This window comes from Sceloporus occidentalis, unplaced genomic scaffold (genome assembly GCF_023333645.1).
Source record: "Sceloporus occidentalis isolate IW3139 unplaced genomic scaffold, rSceOcc1.0.p SCAF_137, whole genome shotgun sequence".
NCBI lineage: Eukaryota > Metazoa > Chordata > Lepidosauria > Squamata > Phrynosomatidae > Sceloporus > Sceloporus occidentalis.
The window spans coordinates 292,739-315,854 of NW_028317117.1; the positions used below are offsets into that span (position 1 = coordinate 292,739).

The window sequence follows — 23,116 nt, forward strand, 5'->3', positions numbered from 1 at the left end:
CTCGGGGTCCGGCCGCTTTATTGCTTAGCGCTCTATCTCTGTGTCCTCGTTTTCCGTGCTGTGTCTTGTTTATGTGATGAATCGGCACACGTGCGCACAGCCCCGCCGCTCGCTGTACAGGATGTACTCGGGGCTCTGCTAATGAAGCCCCCGGGGCATTTCCTTGCGCAAAACCCTCCTCCCTCGAGCATTTTGGGAGCAGAGCGCTCCGCCAGCCTGGGTTACCGCGAAGCTTTGGGTTGGCCGTATATCCTGAGCTGATGACTTTGTGTCTATTGTAAATATTTACTTTTTCCTCCCCGTCAGGATGTTATCTGACTCCTCTCCTCTTGCTGGGACAACAAAAGTGAAAGCACCCTCCTGTGGGAGAGCTCCCCCCGCTGGCCACCTGCGGCCCCCCGAGGAAGCTCCGATTTGCAGGTGGAGCGCGGAGCGGCCTCGTTCTCTGCGGGACGTTCCGGAAGCCCGCGCTGCGTTTTAAAGTACATCGTTTTCATTTAAAAGAACAGAACTCTTTTTATTCACGGACTCCGTTGGACTCTTCACCGGCGCAGATCTGGGGGGCGGAACCGATCCGAGACCCCCGCCGTTCAGAAGAAGCGTAAACATGGGGAAGTTTTATTAGTAGAGCCGCCGTCCAGCCGCCGAGACTGAATGAATCTCCTGCCATGCGGTGAATTAAACCGCCGGCCGCCAAGCGGCTCAAATATTGTTCTGCATCGGGACTCCGCACGCAATTCTTCGGCTTCCACGCCGCGCTTTGGCAACCTCTCGGCTACGTGTAGGAGTAGAACGTGCCGGCATTCCCGCGACCCCCCGAGGCGATCATGAATACAGCCCTCTAACGTTTTTATTTCTCACCAAGTTGTAATATAACCTTCTAGATGAAGCCCCCCATATACTGTATCAGTGTGGGGGGGGTTATTAAAGCAACACCCCCAAAAAGGGGGGGTTTTAGCATGTCGTCATGGAAACGACTGTCCGCGATGGCGCTGCTCAGCCAGAAGGTCACAAACTGAGTGTCCGCCGTCTAAATTATCAATCAGCAGACGGTTTGCCGAGACTCTTCTTACCCGGAGCCGGCGCTCACCTTGGACGACCTTGGCGCGTCATGCGCTGAGATCTTGGTCACCCGAGACGGGGACTCGATGTTCGGTATTCAGTAACGTGCCGCGGGCAGCCGTTCCGTGACTCTCCGGCGGGGGCCGCCGCCGCTTATAATATGCGATGTTCAAATACGAAGGTATTATAGGCTGCCCGTAACCCCCGGCAACCCAAATTCAGCAATTATAGATCGACATTTTAATTACGGCCCCGATAAAACGTATTAAATGCAGAGTGATGATCATGTTCCAAGTGCTTGTAACCCAGGGTAGCTGCGCATGTACAGAGCAGAACTTCTAAAGTTATCAGAATGGAGTAAACGTCTCGTTTCTTTGCGGGTTTTTTTTTTTTTAGGTACTGTATATTTTTATGTTAATTTATTGAGTATTTATTGCATTTTATGTGCTTTTTGTTTTATAATTTTGTTTTCCGCCCCCGCGGCTCTGTGCGGCGTGCGCTGCCTCAGCGTCCTCTAGCGAGAAACATGAAAACGTACATTAAAAAAAAAATATATATATATATATATAATATATATATATATATATATATATATATGTTTATAAAAAAAAATTTACACCAAAACCGGTTCGCTACGCCTGGTAAACGTATGGTTCATAGTAATTAACCCCTCGAGGGCGGTACAGTTTTGGCCCCTTGATGTTGACGTCCCAGGAATGTTTTTGTTGCTCTGCCATTTATTTTTAATTCTATATCAGCGTTAAGAAGCTTTCTATCCCCTGCTATGACATCATAAGTCAATGCGCGGCTGGTGGGAAGCTTTCTGGATCCGCATAAAGGTAACCCTCGCAGTGCTGGATTTCCATGCGCAGGTTGATTGCATAACCATCGTCTGTCTAGGGGGCTACTTTAAGCTGTTTTACTGGCTTTATAGGGGGGGTTGCAGCTCCCATCATCCTGGCCGGCTGAGCATGATGAGATTGCAAACATTCTAGAAGTTTCAAGAGCTCGTTCACCAAAGTCCTGAAAACTCTGAAAAATGGGGCATTTTAAAATCAAAATCTATAATGTTGGTTTACAGAACCCTTTGTGTGGTGTTTTTGTTTTTTTTTTGGGGGGGGGGGGTTCCTGTCTTCTATCGTTGCATTTCTGTCATGGAATTAACATTTTTCCCACAAATCCATTTTTATACTAAAGTTTTGGTGGGTTTTTTTTTTGTTGGTTTTCATTTTACATGTTTGCTGTTTCTTTATGAGTTTTTATTTATTTTGTTAAATGTATCTAATAAACATTTACAAAATTAGTATTTTTTGTTTGGTTTTTTTTCTTCTCTCGAGGTCAATTATTTTTTTGGGGGGGGAGGCAGATCTATAGTTTTGCTCCCCATTCTGTTACCTCTCCCCTGTGACTGTCTGAGAAGGGCTGTCCTTGCTTCTGTAAGTCGAGTTGTGTTCTATACTCGTTACCCGTTGTACAGCGCTATGCAATATGTTGGCGCTATATATAATTTCACTTGCATTGCACCCCAATTAATCCATGTTGTGTGGCGGGGGTTGATCTTCTGTTCTACTCTTCACTGTTTGTGAGGACATCAAAACCAAACGTGTGTGTATATAATGATACAGTTAGTGTGTGTGTTAGTGATGTCCGGATCATGAACGAATCGTTCATTTGATCCGGTTCTTTTTAGTGATCCGGATGAGTCGGTTCACTAGACTGAACGATTCGTTTGTAGCAGTTCAGTCTGTGAATCATCATGCAGCTGTAACCTGATCCTAGAGCTGTGAGTCATCTGCAGAGCACTCTGGGGTCAGGTTACAGCTCATTAATTCTCACAGGAACGATGACTCATAGAGTCAGAGATTCGTTCGAAGAGTCGAATGAACCGAAGAGTCGAATGAACCGAAGAGTCGAATGAACCGAAGAGTCGAATGAACCGAAGAGTCGAATGAACCGAAGAGTCGAATGAACCGAAGAGTCGAATGAACCGAAGAGTCGAATGAACCGAAGAGTCGAATGAACCGAAGAGTCGAATGAACCGAAGAGTCGAATGAACCGAAGAGTCGAATGAACCGAAGAGTCGAATGAACCGAAGAGTCGAATGAACCGAAGAGTCGAATGAACCGAAGAGTCGAATGAACCGAAGAGTCGAATGATTCGAATCTTACAGGGATCCGAATCTTACAGAGATTCGAATCATTCAGAGAAAATCACTGATACCATACTTTTATAAATAAATACATTAATAATGTTCACACTGCCCCCAGGATTTAGATTCCCCTGAGTTTGCCCCCCTTTACCTATAACTGCACCTACAGTTAACTTTATTAAATTAATTAAATTAACCCTCAATCATCAGCATAAAATTAACCCTTATACCCCATCAACCATAACTGCCCCTGAAATTAACCGTAAAGATCCCATTAACCATAACGGCCCCTGAAATTAACCCTAAAGACCCCATTAACCACAACGGCCCCTGAAATTAACCCTAAATACTCCATTAACCATAACTGCCCCTAAATTAATTGCATGTACTCCAGATAAATTACCTAATAAATTGGTATGGTTGATGGGGTCTTTAGTGTTAATTTGGGGGCAGTTATGCTTAATGGGGTGTTTAAGGATAATTTAGGGGCAGTTATGCTTAATGGGGTCTTTAGTGTTAATTTAGGGGCAGTTATGCTTAATGAGGTGTTTAGGGTTAATTTGGGGGCAGTTATGCTTAATGGGTCTTTAGTGTTAATTTAGGGGCAGTTATGCTTAATGAGGTGTTTAGGGTTAATTTGGGGGCAGTTATGCTTAATGGGGTTTTTAGTGTTAATTTAGGGGCATTTATGCTTAATGAGGTGTTTAGGGTTAATTTGGGGGCAGTTATGCTTAATGGGGTGTTTAGGGTTAATTTGGGGGCAGTTATGCTTAATGGGGTCTTTAGTGTTAATTTGGGGGCAGTTATGCTTAAAGGGGTCTTTAGTGTTAATTTGGGGGCAGTTATGCTTAAAGGGGTCTTTAGTGTTTATTTGGGGGCAGTTATGCTTAATGGGGTGTTTAGGGTTAATTTGGGGGCAGTTATGCTTAACGGGGTGTTTAGGGTTAATTTAGGGGCAGTTATGCTTAATGGGGTGTTTAGGGTTAATTTGGGGGCAGTTATGGTTAATAGGGTGTTAAGGGTTAATTTTAGGGGCAGTCATGGTTGATGGGGTGTTAAGGGTTAATTTTAGGGCAGTCATGGTTGATGGGGTGTTTAGGGTTAATTTAATGGTGAGGGTTAATTTAATTAATTTAATAAAGTTAGCTTAAGGTGCAGTTGCAGGTAAAGGGGAATGTAAATCCTGGGGGCAGTGATTATGAATGTATTATTTATAACAGTATGGTGACATTCTCTGAATGATTACAATGCCAATGAAGGCAGAGAGTCGTTCAAAGATCCGGATCTTACAATGATCCGGATCTTACAGTGATCCGGATCTTACAGTGATCCGGATCACTGTAAGATTCGGATCCCTGTAAGATCCGAATCTTTGAACGACTCTCTGCCTTCATTGACATCACTGGAGGCAGGGGGGAGGATTCATAATGAAAGGGGCGGGGCCAATCGTTAGTGTGCCTGCACGGAGTTACTGGAAAACAGTAACTCCGTGCAGACACACTGAGTGATCCGAAGATCCGGATCATGAATCGGATCATTTCAGTGAACGAATCGAAATGATCCGATTCACTTTAATGATCCGAACTTCCCATCACTAGTGTGTGTGTGTGTAAAGTGCTTAGTCAGCCTTCAGCCCTGAATCTGTCTGCTGGTTGGCGGAGCAGCGCGTCCGATTACATCACGTCCGTTCTGAAATGAAGAGTTTAAACGTTGGGAGGTTCCGCTGTATCACTCGCCTGACTCACTCGCTGACACTCGGTGACAGAATAGTTTGAGAAACCTGCTGATCGTTGAACTCGGGGGTTTTGCCGTCGCGAGGAGTTTTGTCGTCTCCGTGAGCCGAGTCTCTTCTCCACACAATGGTTGGGATGACAATGAATCCCCTTATTGTTCCAACGCCTTACTCAGCTTTTTATTCCCCGAGGCGTTCGGTTCCCTCTTATTTCACACACAATGAGGTCATACAGCGAGGTCGGGTACGGCGGCTTCTTCTAAATCAGGGGTTCTCAAACTGCGGCCCTCCAGCTGCTGCAGGACTACATCTCCCATACTCCTCAGCCAGCCCCTTAGCTGAAGGAGCATTATGGGAGATGTAGTCCTGCAGCAGCTGGAGGGCCGCAGTTTGAGAACCCCCTGTTCTAAATTATTTCTATTTATTATTTAGAAAAATATTTAGAAGAATATTCTTAGAATGCTGCGGTAGAGGTAGGGATGAGAGATCGCGTCCCGTTTGTTCTAACTGTGGTGTCCGCTACGTTCTGTAAGTGTGGAAAAAAAAAAATGGCCAGGAATTGGGGAAAAGCATCGATGGCAAAAATCACTAGTGGGAAAAGCGAGGCTGAATTTGGGTATTTGCTGAATAAAATGACAAAATTTCAGAAAATCAACGACTGTAACCGTTCATTGGCCTATCGCTGCCCGGCGCCGCTACGTATGTTTACGAAGAATTCTTTGTTTTGGTAATTAAATAAAAATAAAATTATCACAAAAAATAGTTTTTAGCAAGTCAGCGTGCGGACCGGGGACCCCAAAAAATCCCTACTTATGCCAGCAACTGACCAAAAAATATAAAATGAAATACTAGAGAAGCTGCTTTGTTTGTAAAGTGTGATTGTATTGGGAAAGTCTCCGTGACGAGAGATCTCAGGGCTCGGCTGCCATCCGCTGGAGTGAGAGAGAACAGCCACGGGGGGGGGGGAATGTGACAGACGCAACCTATAGTACTGCAACTGCAAACACTACCTCTTTAGCTGCTCTCAACATGAGTGCACTGAGAAGAGGATTTTTTCTTCGCTTTGTTTGCCCCCCCAAATGTATCATTTAATTAATCTAGTCGCCCGTTTCTCCTGCTGTAAAGACTCAAACCTTACTCAGTCGTTGGTCTCGTCTTAGATTCAGGAGCCGTATGTCTATCCCGCGCATGTTTAATCCCCTGTGTTACCCGCTACCACTTCTGATGGGAGGCTGTTCCACTTAACTACCACCCTCTCAGTAAGCCCACAGCTGCTGGCTTGGGCCGTAGGCAGCATCGCTCTCACCGTAGCCCTGCTGTGACACAAAAGTCGACACTAATTGGCTGCCGCCAGCGAAACGGAAAAGGTGTTGGATGGTCCGTCTCCTCTTCGCTTGTTCTTTATATTTCCTTTCATCCCGCGGAATTAGGGAGATCTATGAGGACGTCTCTCTGAGCTTCACCCCCGTACTTAGGGAACCCCCCCCAGAAGTCGGGGCTATGATGTAGCAAGGAGAGCGACTACCTCTTGCCCAGCTGGGTACGTCGGGGAGCCCGTGTTTAACCCCTTTGCCACTCGGGATGATTTGACTATCCCGTTACTGTTCTGCACCGATTAGATTGTATTCAATTTTGATTAAACAGAGATTTTACCATTTTCCCCATTATTTGAGATTCATTTCCCACCAGCTGTACAACCCCCCCCCGTTAGCTAGCGGGGTCAGTGGCCCTTTTTCTGTCGATCTTTTATCTCAATAAAGCTTTTATTGCCGTCAGTAACCGGGAGCACCGGCAGGCGGTTGCCTTTACTCATTGCTGCAGCGCTTCTCTGGGATAATTTTTGAGGCACGCCAGCTGGAACAACAGCTTTAAATCTAACCAGCATAATGCTTGGGAGCCTTTAATGGTTTTTCACCAGTCTAAGGTTGTAACTGGGGTTCCATTAACCCATTACTTTGTCCCCGTTGGTACTTTTGCTCCGTTGGAGATCTGTTCTCCGCATGTACTCGGCGCTACGCGGACAGCCCTCCACCGAGCAGTCGCTGAGAAAGAAGAGGTCCAAACGGATCGATAGGATTAGACGTCACGGGGTTAATGCTTTACTCCAGGTGTATTGTGAAGAACGTTAAAGACGCGGTTATTGTTCCTCAATTTGTGCCACAATTTATACAGAGACTTCGGCAGAAGGAGCAGCGAGTGTGTGATGTATGGGGGCCACAACCTGCAATCTTTTACCTTCAATACCGTGCAAGGCCATCACCGCGCTGAATATATTTTGGATTATTGGGGGCCGGGGGCAATACCCTACGTGGCCCTTGGAGTGCTGGAGGGTAACAGATATCAGGTTTGGAATAGAATGCTGCGTCCAAAGAAGGGTTAACTAATAATTTTCTTGGAATCTATTTGTACCCGATATCTAACAAATCGGACTTATTAACCACCTTGATATAGCACATGAGCGTTAGATAAGTTATTATGTGTTATGGTATCCAGGCAAGAAGTGGTTAAAAAAAATAAAAATAAAAAAACAATTACTAGCGTTTATTTTGCAGTAAACAAAGTGACAAGAAAAAAATCCAACAAATACAAACAGAATCAAAGCACACGTTATTGTTTTTTTTAATGATAATAGCGCAGATATATACCGTGACACCGCGGCGGCAGAGTTAATCCCTGAACGCCCCGAACGCGTCAAGACTCTTTGTACAAGTACAAATACTGATACTTATCGACTCGTCTCGGTAACACTAAGAAAGTCGGACTCTTTGGCCCCTGAAGGGCGAAGCTCTCCCCAAAAGCAAAAGAGTTCAAACATTTGTACATTTCTACGAACATATTGCTTTATCCTAATCCGTCCTTCATGAAATGCCTATTTTTTTTTTTTTTTTTGGATGTACCGTGTCTTTCTCCGGTTTCTGTCACTTGCAGCTCATCGCGAAGCGGTAAGGAACTCTACCTCCAGCAGGCAACAATGTATTGCTATTGTGTCCCTTACCGCTTGCCACTTCCCCCTAATCCCTTCTCCCCATCTCCTTCTGCCTTGGTTTGCGTTGATAAGTCGGTACCGAACCCGGCGCATGGATGGGACGCTTCTACCCAACACGCGTACGACTCAAGGCCTCTCCTAGAAGTCCTGCAAGGCCCGGCCGGCTTGCAGAAGCTGCCATAAAACACGACAAGTCGCTCTAACACCATCCGGGGTCGTTAAATCTGGTGTTCGGCTGTTATAATACCCCCAGGGCCATCGCGGCTGCCTCCTGATGGGCGTTTGAGTTTGCTGACGATATCTTAGCAATGCCTGCCCCTTAAACACCCAGCAGCCCCGGAAAGCCGCCAAATGTCTAACGGCTGATAAAAATGATGTCATAAGTTACGGGGTGATGCAAGACATCCAGGAGAGCCCAATGTTTATTTCCAATTAAACGCATAGACGGGTTTTTATGCATCAACGGGTTCCATACAGACAAGATTCCGGAATAACGGAACGCTATTCCAAGCCGGTGGGTTCTTAAAGCCCGCTAGAGCCGCCTGACTTGTATGACTTCAAACACAAGCCAAGGTCTCTGGATAAGAAATGGACGAAGAACTAAGAACTAAGTTTAAAAGGAGACCCGAGATAACAGATCATGGGATCCTTCTACGTCCAACACAACTTTTTGCAGTCTGGACGCCATTTTTTTTTTCACGCCAGGAATAAGAGGTCTTTTCAATAGAAAGCGGATCTGAATAGCGCCTAGGAAAGGGATGAAGGAGAGGTGGAACCGGCAAATACTTTATTGTTATATCTCTTGGAGCACCATATACAATAGCCTGTGATTCAGCAACCCGCGCTTAAAAAACAGCCCCCGAAAAAAAATAAACCATGCCGTACACACAGGGGCGCTTCACTGAAAGCAGCAGAGGTAGGATACCCGCCGGCGTAGAACGAAGCCATTCACTAAACAGAATTTCCCTTTTTTTTTTTTTTAATCACATGTGAAATCGACCGTTCGTCGGAAACGGCAGAAAACCGGTGCATAAGGGCTACCGTACATTACTGAATCAATTACAGCCTAAACACTGTCCCCGTACATGCAAACTAATAGCTGGGGTATTAATAAAACATTTAGGTCTCCTAGTATAACATTGTATAATCACAAAAGAACAACAAAAAAAACAAGTCATCGTCTATATTAAAACACCATCACGGACGCCCCTCCCCCCCAGCGTATTATTTCCTTATAACACGATACTCCGTGTAATTGGCTTACTTTGCGGGGAAAAAAAGACGGTGGCCCTGTTTTGGTTTGGAAAGAGGAGGAGGGGTTTGATGGAAAACTTGCGGAGGGGTTAATAAAAAAAATTTAAAAAAAAATACCCCCCTCCTCCGGTGGTAGAAATGAACGGCAGTTACGTACAACAGGGTGCTTTGTGCTTTTAAAGATACCAGTGGCTTTTACAGAATTGTGGTCATCTCAGAATCACTCTATCTTTCTCTAAGAAAACCTGGTGTAGCAGCCTTGAGTTTCATTGCAAGTTAAAAAAAAAAAAAAAAAAAAGTAAATAAAATAAAAATTGTAAATAAAAAAAAAATTAATTTAACAAAATACAATACAAAAAAAAATGTAAAAAAAATCTTGGTGATGCGTCTGTAGTTTTCCTATTTAAACAAAATTACATGGGAGAAAAAATTATAATAAAAAAAGAAAAAAGGTTCACTACATATTACTATTTTAGACATAATCCATTTGCAATAGTTTTGGAAGACACCATTTTCATCTGTTCTTACGAATGTTTGAAAAGTAACCATATATTTAGGAAATAATAAAAAAAAGCTATGTAGTGTACCTTGTTGCATATGTAGGACAATAATAAAAAAAAAATATTTAAAAACGGTACTAGTTCAACACAAAAATAGAAATAATAAAATCGCAATGATTTTTGCAAATTAAAAAACAGTCTGTGTAGCGCTGAATTGCATTACGGATGAATGAAGCAGTTGGTTCGGCCGACCCGAGACGGCTCTGCTATCCCTCTGCTAGAACAGAACTACAAACATGCAACGTAAGCAACTTGGGATGGAAATTTTTAAAAATAAAAAAGTGGAAGTTTTTGAAAAGCAGCTTTTTTTTAAAAACTAAAAAACACTAAATAATAATAATAAAGTGACCCTTGCACTTTTTTTTTTTTTTTTGTTTGTTTGTTTCCTTGTTTTGTTCTTGCAGACAATGTCGGTGCAGGCGTTGCGTTGCTCCGGCACCTGAAGTAAGACTCGAGTAGGTTGCATACAATGTTTGACTCTAGACCTGAGGGGGGAAAAACAAACACGCTAAATGTATGTGTAATAACACAGAAACATAGAACCGGACTACGGATCAGAGCCACTAGGCCCATCTAGTCTGCCTGCTTTTCCTTCTGTAAAGACTCAATCCTTAATGCTGTCGTGGATTTAGGAGCCATACGCCTATCCCATGCATTTCGAAATGTATTCACGTTATTATCTTCCACCACCTCCGCTGGGAGGCTGCTGCGCTTGGTGCACAACAGGGCTGGAGCGGACCTTTAAGCACTTGCAATAAAAGCAGTAACACCGAGGAGCCACAAGGTGTCCCCATAGGTCTCTGGCTTGTCTATCCTCAGCTGTTATTGGCCAGTAAAAGCGCAGCACGGAGAGCTAGGAGCGCCACGGGGAGAGCTACTTACATGGACAGGCCGGCGACTTTACCAGTGGGGAGGTACGTAGCTGTAGGTTGGCGTTCCTTGGGCTCTGTATGTCGGCACAGAGACTGGATGCGCTCCTATTGCAGTGTGCTGTGGGGTAGTCAGCAAGGTACCTGCAATGGAGACAAAGAAGGCGGCTTTATAACAGCAGACAGAGAGGAGGCGATGTCACTAACCAGCAGTAAAAACTAAAAATAAAAGGAGACGTTAACCAATAATCAGCAAATTCTAAGCATTCCATAAGAATAGGAATCGCTGTTCTTTTTTCGTAAGTGAATAATCAAATAACGAATCACTGATTTGTTACAACACAAAACAAAAAAAAACTAAACTAGAAAAAAAAAAAGCAAAAAAAACCAAACAAACAAAAAAACACTACTCAAAACAAGACAAAAGACATTTTTTACAAAAAAACCTATGTATATTGGGTTTTATTTTAAATCCTGGCTCAGTCACCCGGGGCGGAGGCTCGCGGACTCACCTGCAGACATTGCCATGGTGGTTCCGGCGACCATGCCCATGGCCACGCCGTTAGTTCTGGGAGCGGGTACTGGGGCCGGGTAGATGGCGGAGGGAATGCTGTTGGGTTGGACCACCGTGGTATGGTGAATAACGTGTGGCTGGGCCGCGTAAACAGGCTGTGTGTAGTAGGCGCCCTAGAAACAAAAATATATAGAAATATTAATAAAGATATAATAATAATAATAAACTACTGTAGGGGCAACAACTGCTAGAACGGATCTAGAACCCAGCAGAGCTGCCACCAACCCGGAACGACACAACAAACCCCACGTCGGGGCAATATTTACTTCCAGGTTTCCGTAAAGCGGTTGGTTGCCGGGGGGCGAGATCTTTTCCGGATTTTTCAGGCATATTCCCTATTCCCACACGTTGATTAATCATTTTTAGCTAAATTATTTTTTAGGAAATTTTTTGGGGGGGTTAATTGTTTTAAGAACTATTTTTTGGTAAATGTTTATAGGACAGTCATTTTATAGGAACTATTTTTGGTTTTTTTTAGGTTAATTTTTAATATTTTTCGGAATCTTTTTTTGGGGGGGGTTAGAACTAGAAGGTAAATATTTTTGGTTAATATTAGGGACTATTTTTAGTAGGGTAATTTTTTTCTACAATTTTTTTTAAGGTATTTTTTTTTTTTAATAAATGTTTCCTAAAAAGTATTGTAAGGTAAGTTATTTTAGGTAATTCATAAAAAATACTTGTTTTAGGAACTCTTTCTTAGGTAAATATTCTTTTTAGGACAATTTTATAGTAACAATTTTTAGGCAACATTTTAGTTGTTTTAGATTTTTTTTTAGGTTAATATTTTTTAATTAACTATTTTTCAGCTTTAGTATTTTTTATTTTTTTAGAAACAATTTTTTGGAGTTACTTTAAAGGATAATATTTTTAGGTAAATTTTTTGGGGTATTTTTTGGAGTTACTTTAAAGGATAATTTGTTTGGTATTTTTTTTTCTGAGTTACTTTAAAGGATAATATTTTTGGGTTAATTTTTTTGGTAGTTTTTTTTTGAGTTACTTTAAAGGATATTTTTGATGTTGATTTTTGTAGGAACCCTTTCAGGTAATTTTTTTTGGGGGGGAACAAAAAAAAAAAAAATGAATAGTGTGCATGCGCAGGGATAGCGGGGCGTTTGAGTGTGCGTGGCCGAGGGCCCGGGGCTCCACGTACCTGGGCATACAGGTTCTGCTGTGGGTAGGCACTTCTGATGGGATACATTGCGGTTTGGTAAGGGTTTGGGGAGGGAGAATAGGGCGGAGGTGCGCTGTTGCTCTGAGTTGGGGGGACTTTATATGGAGTCCCGGCAGTGTACCCTACGACAAGAGGGGAGGAAAAACAAAAGGTTAACAGCCAAACACGAAGAGCAACTGCACTCGCACATTAACTCTTTCAACACCACTGCTGAAGAACACTTTCAAAGCAGGCGAGAGATAACACAAAATGTTTGTTAATTCCTCCGCGGCCCCCGGGCTGGAGTCCGCCTACCAGGTCCTGGGGAAAATAAAACAATCTCCTTGGAGATGCCCTTGGCCGGTATTTGACCTTCTTGCTATTGGCCTCTTTAATGGCTGCCGAGAGAGCTAATGGTGCGCAGGGGAATGCGGCCCTCCATAGCCGCCGGCACAGAGCGTCAGTCACGCAAAAAATCGGAATATAACGTAATCGCGAGCTCTGCGTGGGGGCCGCCGACGGACTCATCGGCTCGCCGCTGTTTTCGGTACGTTTGCGGCCGTTTGGCGATTTACACGCAGGAAAAAGTAACGGAGTAAAACGCGTTACTTACTGAAAGCGGCGGAGGAGGCCTGGTACGTGCGATTCTCTGTCCCGGTGTCCACGGGGAGGTGGAAGGTGCCCTCGTTGGCACAAGATGAAGACGTCTGCGGCCAGGCTTGTTTCATCAAAAGGGTCGCTTTAAAACAAGACAAAAAGCGGTGTTTACACATAATAAATATATATATTAATATATGGGGGCATTGCCCGATATATATTACTGGAATTATACATTTGGTCGCAGAGTCGGTGCCATTGTATATTTTATATTATTGTTCCTGGGGGGGGGGCATACAGAATGCAGATGGGGTGGAAACACAGATTGCGGGGGTTTTTGGGGTATTAGTAAATCCACACATTAAATACCCCCGTGTCCAAAGCCCAGCGCAGGAGGCACCCGAGTGTTTATGGTACCAGCTGACGGCCATGCGGAGCAGACTCTGCGTGAATCCCATCCCCCGTCGGGTACGGAGCCAGCGGCCCCCCGTAGGTCTCTCGGCAGAAGCGTCTCGGAGCCCCGATTAGAAGTCCTTCGAATAAGCTCCGGCTCCGCGTTCAGCTCAGAAGGCAGCCGCGCTTCCACGTCCGTCGTCGGGGCGATCGCAGGACGCGCGAGAAGCCTCCGCTGGGAGGCGGAACCCGTTTCACCAGAGTATTGGGAGTTTTGGTCATTTGTACGAAGCTCCCAGCTCATTACGGGACAGAAGCACTTAATGGAAACAGATGATTTCTGCGGATGGACGTAGCGTCTGGTTTCATAAAATCCAGTTGTACGGTTTTGCGGATCTAGCGATCTCTAGATTGTAAGCTTCTGGGCCGAGTCCTGATGTATTGGCTTAGATGGCCGTCGCCGCTGGTACATTCAGATCTAGAGCTAGAACAATTTTCATACGATTGCACTGAAGGGGTTAAACAGCCCATGTGAAAAGTGGTGCGTGAGCCAATCCGGTATTTTTCCGGGCCGCGCGCTGGGCGGCCGCTCATCGGGGCGGTGATCTCATTTCTGTCTTTTCTCGCTGCACGCTGTGACATTTATCCCGCGGGGCCGGAGCCGCCTGGCGCAGCCGCTTACGAGCCCCGATTTATCACAATTTCTCTCCATTTACAGAAGTTCGGCTGGACTTTTTATGAATTAGAAACCCCACAAAAAATGAGAGCAAATTAACCCTTGCGTTACCACCTATGGAAAACAATACAGATGCAGCAAACGTCATACAATCCGCCAAAATAAAAGGTGGGCGCCCCGTGAGATTGACCCGGAGACGGGGGCCGAGTCCGGACACTCGCCAAACACTTATACAGCAACCTATGCGGAGGCGGCAGATAGAGCGCCGGCACAGATGCCCACCGGGAGAGACGGTGGGCTGCGGACGTTCGGGGTCATTGAAGGTCAGAGGGCTGAAGAGGGTTCCCTTACCTGGGGCGTAGCCTGGGCTGCTGGTGGCATACATGTTGGGGTTGTAGGCAGGAGCGGCCGCGGGGTATCCAGCAGGGTAACCTGGAGGCAAAGACAAAAAATCACGATCGTCAGAACATATGGTATAATCGGCATGCGTCGGGATCGCTGGTGCGGGGCTGGCTGGGAGTTAAAGGGTTTGGATTTTTGGAGGCTGGAACGAGTCCCGGTCCTTGTAGAGAAGCCGCACGTCTCGGGCCCTAGACGGGACCACCGAGCTCTGAATCAATACAGCAGATAAGAGCGGCTCAGGGGAAAAGCGTGCGCCGGGGGGCTCGTGTTCTGCGCGTGTAATACGGGTATAAGCCGTGTTATCAGCATTCCTCAGGAAGCCCCCTTTGCGAACCTTATTACGGAACTGGTTGCCATGACAACTCAAATAATTCTCGCGCGGAATATCCGTGATATAAGCGCATCGAGGCGGCTACGCGGCAGAACCTTCTGTGTTCATGTCATATCTCCAGAGACGCGATCACACGTGACACGCGATCACACGCGGGGGTCCGAGGGGCCCAGACTGTGACGGAAGTAAAGTGGGGAATTTTATCTGACTGTATTCTAGCAGACAACCCCTCCCCCCAGACTCCTTATCATACTACCTGTGGGGAACAATAGAATGGCTGTGTCTTAATCTCCTAGCCGGACTCTCTGACTAATGAAAGTCTATGGAGGAACGGACTTCATTAGCATCGCCATAAAGTGTCAGCTCAGTGCGGTGTTTGAGCCGGGAAAGTCACCCAAAATATCACATAACTGACAGCAACGACGGCCCTAGATCTGCACTGGGGGTTATATTACTGTATACATGGCTGGGGGGGTTATATTACTGTATACAGCGCTGGGGGGTTATATTACTGTATACAGCGCTGGGGGGTTATATTACTGTATACAGCGCTGGGGGGGTATATTACTGTATACAGCGCTGGGGGGTTATATTACTGTATACAGCGCAGGGGGTTATATTACTGTATACAGCGCTGGGGGGTTATATTACTGTATACAGCGCTGGGGGTTATATTACTGTATACAGCGCGGGGGGGTTATATTACTGTATACAGCGCTGGGGGGTTATATTACTGTATCCAGCGCTGGGGGGTTATATTACTGTATACAGCGGTGGGGGGTTATATTACTGTATACAGCGCCGGGGGGGTAATATTACTGTATACAGCACCGGGGTGGGGGTTTATATTACTGTATCCAGCGCCGGGGGTTATATTACTGTATACAGCACTGGGGGGTTATTACTGTATACAGCGCCGGAGGGTTATATTACTGTATACAGCGCCGGGGGGGTTATATTACTGTATACAGCGCTGGGGGTTATATTACTGTATACAGAGCCGGGGGTTATATTACTGTATACAGCGCCGGGGGGTTATATTACTGTATACAGCGCCGGGGGGTTATATTACTGTATACAGCGCCGGGGGGTTATATTACTGTATACAGCGCCGGGGGTTATATTACTGTATACAGCGCCGGGGGGTTATATTACTGTATACAGCGCCGGGGGGGTTATATTACTGTATACAGCGCCGGGGGGGTTATATTACTGTATACAGCGCCGGGGGGGTTATATTACTGTATACAGCGCCGGGGGGGGGGGTTATCATGCCATCATGTGCACTTTAATAATACGATGGCTATGCGGTGCCCCTATATGTATATGACCCTTCTCCTGCACCCCATCTCTTATAGTATATTAGGAGTTACGGGGACGCTCTGGCCAGGGTGTGCGCTTTGACGACAGCTCAGGTGGAATTCCTTATCAATTCTCTTCCAGAACCCCCCCCCCGGGCGACTGTTAATGAAATCCTGCAGAGCGAGGCGGCGTTATAAAGCATTTATAACTCGGCAGATAAAAAGAGAATTCCATTTGTAATTCTCTTCGCTTAACAGATGATAAAAACGTCCGTCTCACCGACTGGGATTAAAGACCCTCCAGCCCTACGATGGTCGCGTCGCCCCCCCCCTTACATTTTCATGGGGTCCACCGTACAAACGTATGGAGGGGGTTCCGGAGAATCTGTCCGGACGCGTGAGATACAGACCACCGTGCCGCTCCAGGGTCCCACGGGAATGGATGCTGCCAATCATTGGTGGGATACATCGGACTGAGCTGGAGGCTGCAGCTTCTCCCAAAGGGAAGTCATTTTGTAGGTTTAAAGAATATTAAAGTAGTTAGTTAGGCTAAAGCTGCTATAGGGTCCCCTTAAAGGCCTGGTTTGATTTAAGTCAAAGCCTCTATTAATTAAAATAAATAATAATAAAAATCTCAATAATCGGAGGGGGGAGGGGGATCTAAAAAACAATACAAAATAAAAGATGAAAATTTTAGAAGAATATAATAAAATAAATATTGTGAACATGAACCTCTTCCAGCGAGAGAATGCCATTAAAAAAAAAAAAAATTAACTTTTTGGACCATGAAGAATAAAAAAAATACCGTAGTTTGATTCTATAAATGTAAAAAATTTAAAATAAATAAAAGCCCTCTTACGGGACGTCGATCCAATCCGATAAATCATTAAATTTCACACTGAATATATACGGTTTTTTTAATAAAAAATGCTGAAGCCAATAGAAGCGTAAGTTTTTCCAGCGTAACTATTGTGTTAATAATGGGCCTGTGATGCCAGCTGCAGCAGGGAAGTACTTGTTTCATATAAATGCTGCCGACAAGCGAGGGTTATCGAGAGAGTCGTGTCGCTTTGAGACGTTTCCTCTCTAATTGACGCTGGCAGAAAAGAGGCGTCCGTCTGGCAGCCACCGCGCCGCGCAGGTACGACGAGCAAGCCAGAGGAAACGGGTTCGGATGTCAGCTTCGGATTTAACTCATTTTGCCCCAATAAACTCTCTATCTGCAGACCTGGAGCCGCCGCTGCTGTCAGTCATGTGATATTTTGGGTGACTTTCCCGGCTCCAACACCGCACTGAGCTGATGCTTTATGGCGATGCTAATGAAGTCCGTTCCTCCATAGACATTCATTAGTCAGAGAGTCTGGTTGGATGATTAAGACCGAGCCGTTCTATTGTGCCCCACAGGCAGTATGATAAGGAGTCGGGGGGGGGGGTTTAGTAGATCAGGGATCAGATAACAGAGCGAGAATCATACAACGGCAAAAAAGAAAACAGAGCGATATTTATAAAAACATATCTTTTTAATTTATGAGGAATAATAATAAACGGCGGCGTCCCGGTTTGGGGAGATGCGGGGCGGTCATTCAACATCCTTTAGTGCTCTCCGAGGTGAAAGCAGCCATTTATACCGCACGACGCTGCTGTTTGCAGAATATTTCAAGGTTGGGGAGAGGATTGAGTCAGAAGCGGAGATAGAATCTAAGGACATTTTACTTTACTGAGAGGGTGGTAGAGGTGTGGATCTTCCTCCCAGCAGAGGTGGTAGAGGGTAATACAGTGAGGGTATTAAACATGCATGGGATAGATTCAGGAGCCGTATGTCTAAGACGAGACCAATCTAAGACGCTCGGCACCGCGGGTAGGGAACGTCACAACCTCCTTTCCGGCATTCAGATCAACACCGACACATCGAAGCCGGTGACCACCGACAGCGGGTGATCAGACAAGAGGGCGTGCCACGCCATTAAGCGAATGTCTCCCAGGATCTACTAACAGCTCCTTTAAGAGCAAATATGTCTCAAAAGAGTGAAAAGATGTTTTATCGCCACAGCAACAAATGCAATCTTTGGAATATATATAATCCTGAAAAATGTTTTCAAGGTCAAGCTTTGTTTGCTTCTGAACAGACTTATTACCCTCGGCTGGGGCAAATCACACTGCAAATACTAGAGATCAAAATAACCTCTAGTGTGAGATTCCGGTCTCTTGTTGTAACTTCCCTCCAGTACTTTGTTAAATCCCTTCATGTATTTAAATCTCTCTCCCACCCCACCTCCTCACTCTCCCTTCCATCCCCTCGCTCCCTCCTCTCTCCCTTCCATCCCCTCGCTCCTTCCTCTCTCCCTTCCATCCCCTCGCTCCCTCCTCTCTCCCTTCCATCCCCTCGCTCCCTCCTCTCTCCCCTTCCATCCCCTCGCTCCCTCCTCTCTCCCCTTCCATCCCCTCGCTCCCTCCTCTCTCCCCTTCCATCCCCTCGCTCCCTTCCATCCCCTCGCTCCCTCCTCTCTCCCCTTCCATCCCCTCCTCTCTCCCCTTCCATCCCCTCGCTCCCTCCTCTCTCCCTTCCATCCCCTCGCTCCCTCCCTTCCATCCCCTCGCTCCCTCCTCTCTCCCTTCCATCCCCTCGCTCCCTCCTCTCTCCCCTTCCATCCCCTCGCTCCCTCCTCTCTCCCTTCCATCCCCTTGCTCCCTCCTCTCTCCCCTTCCATCCCCTCGCTCCCTCCTCTCTTCCCTTCCATCCCCTCGCTCCCTCCTCTCTCCCTAGCTGGAGATTCTAAGATCCATTAATCTTTTCGGATTACTTTTATCCTGCAAACCGTTCGCTATTCCAGTCGTCTCCTCTGAACTCTCTCCAATGTTACCGCATCCTTTTAGAGATGGGGTCTCCAGAACTGCCCCCGATACCCTTGGTGAGGTCTGACCAGAGATCTGTAAAGTGTTTAATGCGACACACACTATGTCACCTAAACAACGCGTTTGATCATTTATACAGACCACTCCATGTCACCGGTGTCTCCACGGTAACGGGGACACAAACTATAAATAGAATGAAGATATGGCTTTCACACAATTTTCCACAGATTGCCGCTGCAGCTTCGCCGGTTATTATGGTAACAGATATAAAGACTGGAGGATAATAGCGCCCCCCCCCCCCCCGTGTGACAGAGGAGGGGAAATACCTACCCCACGGGACAATTCCCGAAAACCAGCATGTGATCTGCCTGCTGCCAGCGCGGAAACACACTGCTCAGCACGGAGCGAAAGGGTTAAATCCAACACTGTCCGGCTGTGTGATTAAGACCGAGCCATTCCATTGTTCCCCACAGGCAGCATGATAAGGATACATTTTTTTGAAACTTATTCTTAATCGGATAAAAGGAATAAAAGACGACGGGAGAGCCTCTTTAACAGATACACCAGATAGCGGCCCCGGCAGCGTTACATCAGTATTAATGATCGGCTTGTCATTAGATTGTAAGCTCCTATGAGACAAAATGTTGCGTGAAGCCCCACTCATGTCCTGTTTACCCTTTGTACAGCGCTGTGGCATATGGGGGCGCTATATAAATCAATATATAGTAATAGGGACCCGGCCTTGGCAGGAAAAGGTAGGAGCAGCGAAGGAGGCACAGAGAGAAGCCTTTCGGATCTCATTTATTTCGCCGCTGCCAAGTCACCGGGCGATGTAATAAATCATTCCGAGCCGCAGAGATATTAGGATTCTGGCCCCGCCCCCCCCCAAGGACGCCTGGCCGGCAGAGACCCAGAATAGCCGACAGATTCCTCGCTGCTTAACCCCTTTGTCACCGAGACCGGCAACAATTTCATTGCCTTCCCGACCAAATAAACACAAATCCAACGCGCTGAATGAATCCGGATGCCTTGGGAAAATCCGACTGATGATTAATATTAATTATAGGATATACAAAACAAACAAGGGACACTATTCTATCCGGGTTATTAGGACGTAGAAACAGAGTCTGTCGGCAGATCGGCCCCATCCGGCCCCCGGCTAGTCACCCGTTTCTCCTGCTGTAACGACTCAAACCTTAATCAGTCGTTGGTCTCGTCTTAGATTCAGGAGCTGTATGTCTATCCCATGCATGTTTAATCCCCTCACTGGATTACCCTCTACCACTTCTGCTGGGAGGCTGTTCCACTTATCCACCACCATCCAAGTATAGTAAAACATCTTTACATTATATCCAGGCCTTTGGTGATAAAGCGAAGAAGTAAGAGCGCTTTATAGACACAGCCCCCGCACGCAAGGAGCGCGGCTTACGCAGAGAACTCCAAGGACAATGCGGCAGGACGGGGAATCATAAAGATCTGCCACGGCCGTTCCCGCGCTAAACACGTCGGGGTCTCGTATATTAAACGGGACGCTCGATTGCGTATACAGACCTAAGCTGTCACCGTGAGACGTCCGAGGTGCGGCCCCCCGATACCCCCCACATACCAACGCAGGCTAATATTGACAGAATTGATCACCGTCTCCCGCGCCGAGGCGATGGTTACCTAGCAGCCCTTCGCAGAGATCCAAGGGGGATTCTTCGGAATCGGATTCCTTTATCCCCACGCCATTAACAGGGGCTTATGTGACAACGGTCTGTAAAAGCTAATCAATGATAACAACTCCCACAACAACAGGGCGGCCGTTAATCCTGGCTAATTAACCGGTAAAATAAAATAAATAAATAATAAAAATAATAAAAAAAACGTCAATACTTCCCATGTATAAGGAATGTCTTGCAAAGTCATCAATATTGTTTCTTAAAGACCGGCTCGCCCGTTATTCTTCTAAGTGTCCGTATCGCTTATAATTAAGCGCGCCAGATACTGCGTATTAAATCCATTCCCTGATAAAGACGCGATCTTGGACAGCTTAGTACGGTCAGCGGAGATCACCCCCCTCGCTTCACTGCTCACAATACATATAGCGAAAGGCCAGTATTTTAATTGTGCGCCTAAATAACCACGGGGTCACCGGCGTCATATAAAAGTGTGGGGTCACTCAGATATTTTCATGAAAAACAAGGAGATTTCTGGCTGCAACAATCGCAAAAAGGGTTTCTAACCATCAATCGGCCTTTAAAAAACGTAAACTTGGATCAGCGAACCCAACATGCCGTTGGAACACAGGAGTGATGGGAGTGATAAAGGGCCGTTGGAACACAGGAGTGATGGGAGTGATAAAGGGCCGTCGGGACACAGGAGTGATGGGAGTGATAAAGGGCCATCGGGACACAGGAGTGATGGGAGTGATAAAGGGCCGTCGGGACACAGGAGTGATGGGAGTGATAAAGGGCCGTCGGGACACAGGAGTGATGGGAGTGATAAAGGGCCGTCGGGACACAGGAGTGATAAAGGGCCATCTGTACACTTTAAAGAGATTCCATTAAAAACCAACCGTTTCCAGCTATAATAGTCATTAAGAACATTAACCCCGTCTGCGCTGGATTTCTGATACGTTTCATGTTATTTTAATGGGGAAAAAACAAGGACATTCCTAAGTGACCCCAAACTCTGGAACGGTAGTGTATTTAAAAATAATAAAATATAAAACACACGCAAACACTTGGTAAAAAGCGATTATATATATAAATATAAATATATATCAGTCGTGATGATCTTTGGAGATACCAGCTGTACGAAGAATAAAGCTGAACGTTCCACGTCGGCTTCTCGGTTCCCCAGACGGCGGACCCTGGAGATTTCTCAATGCATTTCACCCGTTCCTTTTTTATTATTATTATTATTTTTTTATTGCATACCCGTTAGTTGTCACTTTGTGGTTTTGCTGGTAATTATTATCGGCAGAGAGTAGACTGAAAAGTGTACCTGCGTAGGCCATGTTTTTGGGGTTTCCGTAGGGGGCCCCGGGCTGCACAGGGCTGTAAACAGGATTCATCGCGGAAGACGAAGAGATCTGAAAGGCAAGGAACAGCGAGATTAACGCAAAGGCAGTAAAGCGACCCAGAAATGTTTTATATCATATTCCGTATTCCTATGTATATAATATCGCATAAACATTGTCATTTTATTTCTATTATATCGTTTGTTCTTTCATCGGAGGGCTCACCAACCCACGAAACTTTGGTATCCGAGAAGCTGGCTCTAGGTTGCGACAAAGTACTGATTGCATCACTCATGACGCAGTGTGTGACATCATCATGTAAATATTTGGCACCAATGTGCATATGATGGCTGATAACCCCCCGGTTACATTGTTGCAGGGAGTCCCTGTGGACAGAAAGACTATAAATACGTAGAGCCCTTATATTCTGTATATTTATCCCAAAAAGGTTTGTGCCGCGGAGGAGTACGTTGCAAAAGGTAAGAGTGCAAAACACCTGACCACAAATTCTCATGTGGCCCTTGAGATATGAGAGAGGCCTGAGGAAGGGCCGCTGCTCCGGCCTCCGGTAACCTGCGCGATTACATCATCCCGTTACATTCCACATGTGTTTCTGCTTTAGGGGAAAAAACATTCCCCCAAAAATAAAAAAGGTAAAAAAAAAAAAATCACCATGATGACAGAGAGAGCAACAGAATGTGAGTGAGATCATTAAAGAGACAGTCGTGCCTCATACAGACCCCCGACTGCTAAAGAGACAGTCTAGTGTCCCATACAGACCCCCCGATCATTAAAGGGACAGTCTAGTGCCTCATCCAGACCCCCCCCAATCATTAAAGGGACAGTCTAGTGCCTCATACAGACCCCCCGATCATTAAAGGGACAGTCTAGTGTCTCATACAGACCCCCTGATCATTAAAGAGACAGTCTAGTCTCCCATACAGACCCCCTGATCATTAAAGGGACAGTCTAGTGCCTCATTCAGACCCCCCGATCATTAAAGAGAGTCTAGTGTCCCTTACAGACCCCCTGATCATTAAAGAGACAGTCTAGTCTCCCATACAGACCCCCTGATCATTAAAGGGACAGTCTAGTGCTTCATACAGACCCCCCGATCATTAAAGAGACAGTCTAGTGTCCCTTACAGACCCCCTGATCATTAAAGAGACAGTCTAGTGTCCCATACAGACCCCCCGATCATTAAAGGGACAGTCTAGTGCCTC

At 45.9% G+C, this 23,116-nt stretch overlaps 1 protein-coding gene across 4 annotated transcripts; it reads right to left on the reverse strand.

Moving 5' to 3' along the window:
* Positions 1–10,643: 10,643 nt before the first annotated feature.
* On the reverse strand, positions 10,644–21,950 carry LOC149281180 (protein FAM168A-like). 4 transcript variants are annotated; one of them, XM_089499530.1, is made up of 6 exons: positions 21,878–21,947; positions 14,354–14,434; positions 12,950–13,075; positions 12,337–12,479; positions 11,125–11,299; positions 10,644–10,756 (listed from the first exon to the last, which is right to left on the reverse strand). In XM_089499530.1, the coding sequence occupies exons 1-6, from the start codon at positions 21,945–21,947 to the stop codon at positions 10,644–10,646; spliced, it is 708 nt and encodes a 235-aa protein (XP_089355656.1). The 4 variants fall into 4 exon arrangements, with proteins under 4 accessions (XP_089355656.1, XP_089355655.1, XP_089355658.1 ...); XM_089499529.1 differs by having other exon boundaries at positions 12,950–13,102; XM_089499532.1 differs by lacking the exon at positions 12,950–13,075 and having other exon boundaries at positions 21,878–21,950.
* Positions 21,951–23,116: the final 1,166 nt, after the last annotated feature.

Excerpts from the sequence above, each read along its gene's own strand:
- LOC149281180 (XM_089499529.1), bottom strand. The coding sequence starts at position 21,947 with ATGAATCCTGTTTACAGCCCTGTGCAGCCCGGGGCCCCCTACGGAAAC. Across the intron at positions 12,480-12,949 it reads GGCCTCCTCCGCCGCTTTCA|GGTACACTGCCGGGACTCCA; the intron begins GTAAGTAACGCG and ends CTCTTGTCGTAG. Across the intron at positions 11,300-12,336 it reads AGCAGAACCTGTATGCCCAG|GGCGCCTACTACACACAGCC; the intron begins GTACGTGGAGCC and ends TTTTGTTTCTAG.